General features: G+C 35.7%; 1 protein-coding gene across 1 annotated transcript in view; it reads right to left on the bottom strand.

Annotated features, from left to right (window-relative positions):
- Positions 1-6,616: 6,616 nt before the first annotated feature.
- The window catches only part of SH3BGRL (SH3 domain binding glutamate rich protein like), a 67,609-nt gene continuing 61,937 nt past the window's right edge, over positions 6,617-12,288 (bottom strand). Inside the window, exons 3-4 of the mRNA XM_006908995.2 lie at positions 9,822-9,902; positions 6,617-7,758 (exon numbers count right to left, since the gene is read on the bottom strand). Coding sequence (XP_006909057.1) covers positions 7,726-7,758; positions 9,822-9,902 — 114 coding nt within the window. The 3' untranslated portion in view covers positions 6,617-7,725. The remainder of the gene's footprint in view (positions 7,759-9,821; positions 9,903-12,288) is intronic.

Here is a 12,288-nt window from a genome sequence, read left to right as displayed (position 1 = left end):
GGAATGCTGGAGCAGGGCAAACTGTTTTGGAATGGAGTGTGTCAGAATTGAGCTCTGCCAGTGCCAGGCTAGATAACTGGAATGAGAATTAAAATCATGCCCTCCAGTGCCTCCATCCATGAAGAAAGTTCCAACAAATTCTTACTCCTCCAGCAGTTGTCCTAAAATTAATCAATGAATCTCTTTTTATGACCTAAGTGCTTTTCAAACTGCTTCCTCTGTGCTGGGACTTGTAGCAAGACAGTTCACGCACGAACCCTTTAAGTGGAGTCTCAGTTACCTACAGCCCTTTGGCTCTCATGGATATAAGCCCAACTGGTTTTCAAAACCAGATGTTATGGGGGCTTCTCTTCTTGACGCAGGACTCCTGGGCTGGGAGCACAATGTGGAGCTCTAACATCTCACTCCTTCAGAGGGACCTACATAGTTGTGATATCGCTCTCTCCTGTAGGACGCCACACTGCGCTTATGAGTCCTGACTAAACCGCATCTCGTCCCTCCTATCTCTTTAAAAATAATTTAATTTTTTTCAGTTAGAGTTGATATACAATATTATATTATTTTCAGGTGTACAAGACAGTGATTAGACATTTATATTACTTACAAAGTGATCACCTTGATAAATCTAATATCCATCTGACACTGGACATAGTTATTACACTATTATTGACTATATTCACCATGCTATAGTTTACATTCCCATGACTATTTTGTAACTACTAATTTCTACTTTTTAAACTCTTCCCCTATTTTATCCATCCTCCCAAACCCCTACTATCTGGCAACCATAAAAATGTTTTCTATATCTATGAGTTTGTTTGTGTTTTATTTTACTCTTTAGATTCCACATGTAAGCAAAATCATATGCCATTTGTCTATCTCTGTCTGAGTTACTCCACTCAGCACAATACCCTTTAGGTCTATCCACGTTGTTGCAATTGGCAAGATTTTATTCTTTTTTTTATGACTAAGTAATATTCCATTGTATATGTGTACCATCTCAACTTTATCCTTTCATCCACTAATGAACATCCAGATTGCCTCCATGTCTTGGCTACTGTAGATAATCTTGCAATGAACATATGAATTCATATGTCCCATCAAAGTAGTGTTTTAGGTTTGTTTGGATAAATCCCTGGAAGTGGGATTACTGGGTTCTTCTTTGTTTCTTATTATAGTCTTTGTTTTAAAGATTATTTTTGTCGGGTATAAATATTGCTACCTTAGCTTTTTTTTTAATTTTCATTTTCATGAAATACCTTTTCCCATCTCTTTACTTTCAGTCTGTGTGTGTCTTCTAATCTGAAGTGAGTCTGTTGTCGGCAGTACATGTAAGGATCTTATTTTCCTATCTACTCAGCCACCCTATCTTTTGATTAGAGCATTTAATACATTGAGTAATTGTTGCTAGATGTGTAGTTATTGCTATTTTATTATTCATCTTTTAAAAATCTTTTTTTTCCTTCTTATTCTTCTTTAAAAAGGCCCTTTAACATTTCTTGTAACACTAGTTTGGTGTTGATGAACTCCACTAGCTTTTTCTTGTCTAGGAAGCTCTTTATTTATCCTTTGATTCTTTGGTTAAGCTTTGTTGGTTAATCTTGGTTGTAGGTCCTTGCTTTTCTTTATTTGAGTATTTCCTGCCAATCCCTTCTGGCCTGCAAAGCTTCTGTTGACAAATCAGCTGGCAGTCTTATGGGGGCTTCCTTGTAGGTAACTAACTGCTTTTCTTGCTGCTCTTAAGGTTCTCTGTGTTTAATCTTTGGCATTTAATTATAATATGTCTTGATGTTGGCCTCTTTGGGTTCATCTTGTGACTCTCTGCACTTCCTAGGCTTGTATGTATATTTCCTTTGCCAGGTTAGGGAGTCTTCTGTCATTATTTCTTCAAATAGGTTTTTAAGTCTTTGCCCTCTCATCTCCTAATAATCCTATGATGCAAATGTTGGTATGCTTTATGTTATACCAGAGGCCCCTTAAACTACCCTTATTTTTTATTCTTTTTTCTTGTTTCTGTTCTGATTGGGTGTTTTCTGTGACTTTATCTTTTAAATCACATATTCAATCCTCTGTTTTACCCAACCTCCTGTTGTTTCCTCTTAACATAGACTTCACTTATTGTATGCTTCATTTCTGACTGGTCCTTTTTTTTCTGTTGTCTATCTCTGTGTGAGTTCTGAGTCCATCTACTCTTCCTCTAAGTCCTTTGAGCATCCTTATAACCAGTGTTTTGAACTCTGCTCTAGTAGATTGTCTCCATTTTGTTTAGTTCTTTTTCTGGAACTTTATTTTGTCCTTTCATGTGGGACATGTCTGTCTCCCTATTTTGGCTGCCTCCCTGTGTCTGTGCCTATGTATTATTTAGGGCTCTTAAGTCTCCCAGTCTTAGTAGAGTGGCCTTATTTAGTAGGGGTCCTATGGGTCCCAGTGGCAGTCTTCCCTGGTCACCTGAGCATAGTGCTCAAGGTGTGTCCCTTGTGTGGGTTGTGTGCCCTCCTGTTGCAGTTGAGCTTTAGTTGCTGTTTGCATATCAGTGAGAAGGACTGACCCTCGGGTTTATTGGTTGTGAGTGGCTGAGATAATAAATAGGATTTACTTTAGCAGCACTCTAGTGCCTGTCCAGTTCGCCCTCTGGGTGTATTGTCCTTGGATGCAGCCCCGGGTGGTGCTCCAGCTTGCTTAGAAACCAGCCACTGGGTGTGCCAGCCCCAGACCTTTTGGGAGGGGCCCCACTTCAGGCCAAGTTCAGCCTCAGCCTGTGCTCTGCCTAAGGCAACCTGGCAAGAGTCACCGAGCAATCCATAGACAGCCGCCACTGACACTGTGTTTGAAAGTGCCTCGCGAGTCCAAGTCTTGAACCGAGGCAGGCTGCCACTATGCTGAGCTAGGGGCTATTCAGCAAGAGCTATGGGGCACTAGAGGCCAGATGTGCTTGCTTGGGTTTTGTAAGCCTTTGAGAGATTTGAGGAAAGTCCACAGCATGGGCTGCTACAGGCCTTTTGTATGGAAAATCCACTGGAGGCGGCTTGGGTCTATCTGAAATTTGGGTGAGGCAGGGTCTCAGGGAATCTCCAGGGTAGGGTGACCAGTGTTAGCCAGGTTGACTCAGACTCAGATATGGTGGCCGCCTGCATCTCCACACTGGGTGAGGTGAGCACTCACCAAAGAAACAATGAATTGTATTAGCACTTCTGTCTGAGAGAAAGCTGTCCCTACAGCCCTCACCCTGAAGCCAGACAATTCAGTTCCTCCTTGTACGTAAGTGGTCACCTTTCAGTGTGCTGCTCCAGCACTGGAGCCAGAGTAAGTGAGTCTGTAAGCAAGTAAGTCCATGTGTGCGCCCCTTAAGGAGAATGTCTGCAACTCCAGCCATGCTCTGTCTCACTGAACCACAATCTCTGCTGGCTTTCACAGTGGAACTTGTGGGTATTTCTCTTCCAGGCACTGAAGCCCTGGCTGGGGAGCCCAGTGTAGGGCCAAAAACCTTCACTCATCTAGGGGCCTTCTGCAGCTGACATATCCCTCTCAATTCTCAAATGCCACACGCAGGTGTGGGATCAGTCATACCAGCCTCAAGTTAGCCTCTTTTGTATGTTCCCAGTTGTAGTACTTCTGTTCAACTAGACCTCAGGTGACTTCCAGTGATGGCTGTTCTGTAGTTTAGTTGTAATTTGATATAATTGTGAGAGAAGGCAAGCACAGCATTTATCTACTCAACTATCTTGAGAGAAGCCCCTTCTACTTGCCTTGATGTGACTTTTTCTTTATACCTTTAATTGTAGAAACCCTTCCCTGCTACTATTCAGGTTTTTCTCACCAACAGTTATTCTATATGTAATTGTAGTTTTAGTGTTTCTGTGGGACAAGCTGAGTTCAGGATCTGCCTACTTCACCATCTTGACCCCCCTCATCTTTATTATTTGATTTTTTACAATAGTGCCAGGTCAATTCAATGGGGGAATAAATGATCTTAGCGAATGGTGCTTGTACAAGTAGCTATTCATATGCAAAAAAAATTAAGTTGAATCCCTACTCCATGTCATATGAAAAAAGTAATTCAAAATGGATCATAGACTTAAGTGTATGAAGTATACTATAAAACTGTCAAAAATGAAAACGGGAGTAAATATTTATGACCTTGGATTAGGCCATGTTTTCATAGATATGACAATAAAAGCACAAGTAACAACTAAAAAACCAGACAAATTGGAATTTCATCAAAATTAAGAAATTTGTACTTCAAAGACACTCTCGAGAAAATAAAAAGACAGTAGAGTGGGAGTGGGAGAACATATTTGCAAATCACATATCTGGTAATATTTGTATTCTGAATCTATAAGGAGCACTTATAACTCAACAATAAAAAGACAAATAATCCAAGTAAAAAATGGATAGAGAGTACCAGCAAGATATACAAATAATCATAATCACATGAAAAGATGTTCAACATCATATATATATATATTATATATATACATATAATGACTAATATATATAATATGTTATATATAATGACTAATATATATAATATATATGAGATATTATAATAAACCAGCTACTAGAATAACTATAATAAAAAAGACAAATAATAATTCTGATGGCCCGAAAATGAAGAAATTGGAACCCTCATATACTGCTAGTAGAAATGTAAAATAGTACAGCTATATTAGAAAAGTTTGGCAGATCCTCAAATTGTTATAAATACAACTACCATATGACTTACTCTTATACATACACTCCAAAAAACTAAAAACATTTGTTCAAATGAATATTACATAAATATTCATAGCAGCATTATGCATAATAGCCTAAAATGAAAACAACCCAACTGTCTATCAACTAATTAATTGATAAAAAAATATGGTTCTATCTATACAATGGAATATTATTCAGCAATAAAAAATGAAGTATTGATGCATATCGCAACATGGATGAAGATAAAAAAACATGGTATCTCAAAGAAGCTAGTCACCAAAGACCACATATTGTATGATTCTATTTATATGAAATGTTCAGAAAAAGTAAATCCATAGAGATAGAAAGTAGATTAGTGGTTATATAGAGCTGAGGGAGTGGGAGTTAGGGAGAGACTGCTAAATGGATAGAGAATTTAATTTTGATGGTTATATAACTCACAATATGCTAAAAATCACTGAATTGTATACTTTAAATGGGTAAATTTTATGGGATGTGAATTATATATCAAAGAAGATATTAAAAAGGAAATCATGCTAAAATAATTATATAAACAGTAATGATTACTATTTAGGTGGAAATTCAAAATTTTGTTTGCTTAATAAAAGAAGGTGGTGACTGATAATATTCAGAAACAAGGTTGAGGAGGTGGGGGCAGAAAATCAGAAGGTTCAAATTAATCAAGCATGAATGTCTCTTACTTGGTTTTATTGGAATTCTTCAAAAAAAAAAGAAATGCCTATTTATTCTACAGAGGAAAAAATAAGATCAATATCAATCTTTCTAATCTTTCAACCTCCACAGCTGGTTAATAAAATTCATAGGACCCTTTCTTTCTCCTTTTGCTGAATTAATGGAATATATGCAATGAAAAACAACTCCACAAAATTCTCTATATTTAGATTTTCCCAAGCAAGTAATCAATAATCTATGTTTCAAAATTTCGTTTCCCATACACTCAGATTCCCAAAGAAGTGTGGACATTTAATAATACAATCAGCAACCAATTTGTGTTGTTTGGTGAAAATGAAAATTTCCTGAAGATCACACATTCTTAAGTGCAAATCAGCTCTAAACTGGAAAAAAAAAAATTTAGCAGGTCTAATTTACAAATGGAAAGATGTCAAAATATAACGAGTAGCAATAGTTATATTTTCCAGGCAAATTTTGTGAAAATTCTATGTAAACTCACCTTAGTATTCAGAATTTCACCTGCTTCCCTTGCATCTGTAGTGCTCAGCTGACAAAATGAAAGATTTCAGTTTAGGAAGACTCAATCCAATCTTTAATATATATATATTTTTTTTTTAGAATCATAAACCACATCTTTAATTCTTCAAATACAACATATTTACAAAAATACAAAATAAAATCCACCATATTCCACAAAGATTTAGCATATTGCAAGTAGCATCACCAAATTTTAATAAAGCTCAGAAAAAAATACTGATCAATTTTTTAAAATATTTTCCAGAATCTATTTCAAAGCACCCTATTTTCTTTAGCATTCTCCATAGCATATTTTTGTACACAAAACAATGGAATAGGTCTTTGTTTGACTCCAGTATGTATTACAAAATTCAGGACCCTAAAAAAGAAATTTAGAAATTGCATTCAAATTATTTTCTTTGTTATTTCTTTAATCCTTCCTCACCCTCTAAAAAAATCTAAAATTACTATTGCACTATTTAGAAACTCCAGGAACACATAAATTATATTTCTACAAGTACTGTTTATTTTAAAGCATCATATCAAGTTTGAATCCCAGTAAACAAAGCCATGTGTTCATTATAAGTTGATTTTGGCAAAGAGCACAGACTTGAATACCTCAAATGATATGATAACATAATTTAAAGTGAAAAAGTGTTTGTTTTTAGTAATAAAGTAATGTAGAACTAAAGTACAATATGTATATCTTCGGGGTAAGTAATTTAGGACATGATGTTTCTTGTCTTCTTAGAAGTCTTTAGAATTAACATTTTAAAAATCGATCCTTTTATCTGATACTTGTGCTATTCACTGGAATAGAGGCATAGAAAATATTCTCTCTGCTTAGATTATTGTATTCACACAATATATACCCATGCTGAAATAAAGGTCAAATATCTGAGAGATAGTGGCATTTATAATCACATTTTGCTTTAAAATGGGGAACCACTGAGATATTTTTAGCAAAGAGCTCCTCCAAAAAATCTTGGGCAATGAATGCTGACCTATTTTATAGTAGTAAATTAAAAGTCTGAACTCTTTGCAAAGGATGCCACTTTAAATGTACTTACCATCCCACTCCCGTAACATACATATGCATATTTCACCGGAGCAAGCAACTTAGAAACAGGACAGCATCATAGCTGTGTAGTTAAGCAAGGAACTTGTCAACTAAATGCAGCTATTTGTGTGTGTGTGTGTGTGTGTGAGAGAGAGAGAGATCATCTGTTCTGATCACTGAAACATGCGAGGAAAGGCTACGTTTAGAAGCCTAGAAAACCTGTGGTTCAGTACATAGAAGCTTCAACTACAAAAGAATGGGAATGTTGTAATTACCATAGGAAATTACAATGTCTGACATAACATAAACATTACTTGCAACTACTTTTTAGTCACAATAACGTCACACCAAAAAAGTACATGTTTTTGCTCACTAAAATTAATGAGGCAATTTGGAAACAAAATTCTTTCTCTTACTCGTTTTAAAATTCAATGTAGAGCTAAATGTACACTTCAGCTGCGATAATAATACCAACAAAGGGCAAAAGTGTTTGCTTTTTAAAAACACTGAAGTACATAAAATGCCTTTTGACAGATAACAAAACTATTCCATGACATCTACTTAAAATTTTACATTCATCCTCCATTCTCTTCATCATAATATTCACATTTAATTATGTATTCATTTTGATTGCTTGCATGTGAAAACACCAATTAATTTATTATTTCAACATTAAGCCTATTTCTTTTGAAGCCAAGATAATTTTGCTACTTTATAAAAACAATGGAGACTCCTTTTCCAGGATGCTTAACGTTTAAGGTTCATGCTTGCTGCTGTGCCTGAGCTTCTGCTTCCTGAAATGAAAAAACAACAACAAAAAAAGAGATAGATTTAAACATCTTAAGCAGATACCCATGTATATCTGGGTTGGACTGTATTAGCTCAAATTACTAATAGTCAAAAGCAGAAAGTGGTCCTTGGAAAAGACTGTCTTGCCCAATAAGTGAATCGCTCCTTTTTCTTGCGTATCCACACTGTATACGATACCTTCTTGGTAGTCACTTAGTAGCTGTCTTGGTTATCAGATCAACTGCCATAGAGTTGCAGTATTTGTGTTCAAGTAACCCTTATTTTACTTAATAATGGCCTCAAAGAGCAAGAGTAGTGATGCTGGCAATTCAGATATGCCAAAGAGAAGCTGCAAAGTGCTTCCTTTTAGTGAAAAGGTGAGTACAGTACAATAAAATATTTTTAGAGAGACAGAGAGAGACCACATTCGCATAACTTTTACTATAATATACTGTCATAATTGTTCTATTTTTAGTTTTTGTTGTTACTCTCTTATTGTGCCTAATGTATAAATTAACCTTTATCATAGGTCTGTTATGTATAGGAAAAAACATAGTATATATAAGGTTCAGTACTATCCACAGTTTCAGGCATCCACTGGGAGTCTTAATGTATCCCTCATGGGTAAAGGGAGAGTACTATACTATCATGTGCAGCTATATCCCAATGCAGTGTATCCTGTTGCTGCCTCTGTGAAAGATGCCTTAGTGTCACTTAAGTATTTTGGAATCCCTAACAGCTCTAAAGTCACTTCCTCTGTGAATCCTTCCCCAAAGTCCTTAGTAGTAATGTATGACTGACTATATCCTGTGGACACCTATAGCACTTTATTCTACCAACTGTATAGAATTTACCAGAGTACATCTTAAATTATAATTATTTGCAGACACATTTGTTGTATAATGTTATGCATGTCCCTCACTAGGCTATAAACAATTTGAAGGTAGAGACTACAATATATTCTCTGTATTTGTCCCACCATCAATGTCAAGTCAGTGCTTGACATTCAATCAATACTTGAATGAACACATGAACGAATGGCTCTTACTTTTACCTGGAGAGGGAGTCGTCACAGAAAACAGACCATCTTTCCTTTCTTACTTCCTATAATCTGCACTGAAATAAATGACTTAATTTGGGTTTTACTAACTTGCTTAAAAAAATGCCTTACCTAACATTTCTTATGACTTAAATTATACAAAGCTTAAAATAATACATTTATTCATGGGAAAAGAGTTTGACAAGGAAACAGAATTTCACAGTGACTCAGATAACAATGCTAGTAAATGGTCTCTAATGAAAATGCGGACAATAAAAGAGACTCTCGTAATTGGACAAAGAGCTGGAGTTCAAAGAAACTGTTTAACATAAAATTAGTTGGTAATAGCAAAACCTAAAATGATGGAGCAGGGCCATACATTCTGATTAAGCAGGCCTGTATGGAGAAGCCCTATGGAAAAGGCAAAGTATAGAAAGTCCATAGCTTTGAGATACTTAATTATATAGGCAATTTAATTTTTGATTATTTTATTTATATAGTCTCTGTGGAACACTTCCACTTGCAAAATTAGTTTGTTATTGGCAAAGAAAAAGCCCCAAATTTAGCCAGCAATTTAGTGACCAGTTTCGAAACTCAAATGCTCTTAGTTAATTTGAATGGATGATGCTAGCATTTACCGCACACAAAGACAATAGACGTTTACCATGCCACGACGTTTGCTATGAACTAATAAGACTCTGTCGATGTAGAACCGTGAATGACAGCTGAAAAAATGAAATCTTTAAAACTGCTAACCACTTATTTGCAAATGGGTCAATGAGAATTTGCTGCCTTGGGCAGCTTAATGGGGAAGTCACTCTACCTACCTCCTACTCACATAATTATGTATTTGATTATGCACATCTGTCTACCCTACTAGAGATTAAGTACATGCAGAGTAGGGACATTTCCTTTCAGCTATATCACATGACCTCTGGCTTAATCTGTGTACTTAATAAAGGTGGTAATCTTACTGATTAAAAAACTCAGCAATAATAAAATAGCTTTTAAATCAGAAAAAAATCATACCTTTGAACCAGGTGGGGCTGTCAAGCCTAAAAAAGCATATACTGAATTATTTTCTCTGGCTTCAAAGAAGGCATCATAGTCCTTGGTGAAAAGAAGGCAAAAAGAATTAGCAATATGCAACAAAAAAGAAAAAGAAAGAAAAGAAAAGAAAAGAAAAGAAAAGAAAGAAAGAAAGAAAGAAAGAAAGAAAGAAAGAAAGAAAGAACGAGAGTATATTTATTCAAAATGGCCTGACTGGTCAACCTCTTCAGGGGCAGACAGGCTAACTTCCATAACACTAGCATTCTGGAAAGGGTAGTAAAGAGGCAAGGCTCATTAGATCTCATTTAATGCGGGTTAGAAGATATACTGTTCTGTGGGGCAGAAACTGTAAAATGGTTTATTCCATATCACATAGAATTTAACTCTGTCTCTGGGCAAGCAGCTTTCTCCACAGCCCAAAGCAGCCAATTATTTGCCAGTAAGAGGTTACTTTTTCTATGAAGAGGCTGTCGTTCCAGTTTCCCATTATTTATCTTCCATTATTCATTAAGGTAGAGATGTCCTCAGAACCTATGGTAGATCAGATATTAGCTAAATATGACTAAGGCCATAAGAATAATAAATCTGTGCTGTGTTTGGAGGAAGAAAATGAGATTTTCATGAAATATGACCAGAAGAGCAAACAAGCCACTAAAAAGTTTAAACCTGGGGATCTAAGAAAGCCTCACATGACTGAATTTGGTTCGGCTTTCTTTCCACTGTCATCCTCTAAGTCACTGAGTATGCTTCAAAAGTAACATATAACATTGCCTAAATTTGACTATGACATATAATCAATAGCCAACCTACTTTGAAAACACAGCCATTGTCTATATCTAGTCTTAGCTTGTTTGATTTAAAACAGAGATAAGCTTGGTATTTTGTCTGATTTAATTAGAGGTAAAAAGCACTCAAGATTTGCTGGCTTCTCTAGAGATTGCCTCACCAACAGATCACCAGTTACAGGATTCTTTTCTAGCATGTATAATAGAGAATATGGAAGTATCTAGTTTAGAGCCTCTCAAGCAATTGGTGACCCTAAATTTGAGCCCCACCCCAAGAAACATCAGAATTTCTCTCTTATTTAGTTATTCTTTCTTTTTTTCAGTAATAACTCAATAATTTACTGTCTTATCCTAGAATAAAAAGTTATGCACACATGTACATGTATAAATGCTAAGCTGGTGTAACATGAAGATACATATACTGTATCCATGTGGATAAATAGAATAAATTTAATACTTAGGCATTTTTAAAAGATGTTCTTATGATTCTTTAAACATAGAATTCTTTACAACCACAGAGATCTCCACAAGGATTGACTCAAAGCATCTTTTTGTGTACCCTAGATGTTGACAAAGGAATAAACCCTAAACAATAGGCATATACGAGCAGCCTCCCATACTCTCTGAGCTTGCTGTTCAAAAGTGGAACTAACTGGATCTTGATACCAGTTCCATATTGAGATATATGACCTATAACTACTCAAGGTAAACAAACAATACAGATCATATCCACAACTCAACTACTGGGAAGTAACCTCAAAATGCTAGTTTAAAAGAATCCAACAGTCACACACGAGGTATTTCTTACTATCATCAAAACAACAAAAATAATTCGTCAGTCTCTAAATTCATGTGAAAGAAAATATGTCTTCGGCTTTATTGAAATCTTTTCTTAAAATGCTATGTAAGGGAATCTAGTTGTCTCTGTTTCAAGTGTTTTGAGATCAAAGTATATCATCATTTGCTGGCTTTAGACTTAGCAAACACAAACAAGTTTGTAACTCTGAGAGAAAAGAACATTAGTTTCTTGGTTAAGCCAGATTAACTAATTTATTCCACAAATGTACTGAGCACCTACTATATTCCAATCACTGTTCTTGGTGCTATGAATACAAGAGTAAATGAAACAGTCTGTGACAGTCTGCTTCTTCTATAGAAACTCTCTTGAGTAAAAAACAGATACTTTATTTACATCTCTAAGATTCCGGTAACATTAATCCAGAATGTATTCTACCATATACTGGTATCATATTATTTTTCATCTCATAGAAATGTGTTTTAGTTCTTCATATACATAGCATAAGCTCTTTCAGAACAATGATTATCCTTATAAATTTCGTATCTTCTATATGAGAGCCTCACCTATGTAGGTAGTGTAGTTTCTTCAGTCTTATTCCAGTCTGGAAATAAGAACCTAAGCCATAGTGTTGTGTTTCTCAACAGGAGGTAGTTTCTTTCCCCAGGGATATCTGGCAAAGTCTGGAGACACACTAGTTTTTCACAGCTGTAAGGGTGATACTGGCATTCAAGGATAGAAATATCCTACAATGCTCAGGGCAGCCCCCCACAACAAAGAATTATCCAATCCAAGATGTTAGTAGTACCAAGGTTGAGAAACCTTGAGATAGTTTACACAAGGGAATTTAATATGAATAACTACT

The sequence above is a fragment of the Pteropus alecto genome, unplaced genomic scaffold, assembly GCF_000325575.1.
Source record: "Pteropus alecto unplaced genomic scaffold, ASM32557v1 scaffold403, whole genome shotgun sequence".
NCBI lineage: Eukaryota > Metazoa > Chordata > Mammalia > Chiroptera > Pteropodidae > Pteropus > Pteropus alecto.
Note: the sequence above shows the minus strand (reverse complement) of the source record. Positions and strands in the feature narration are given on the sequence as shown.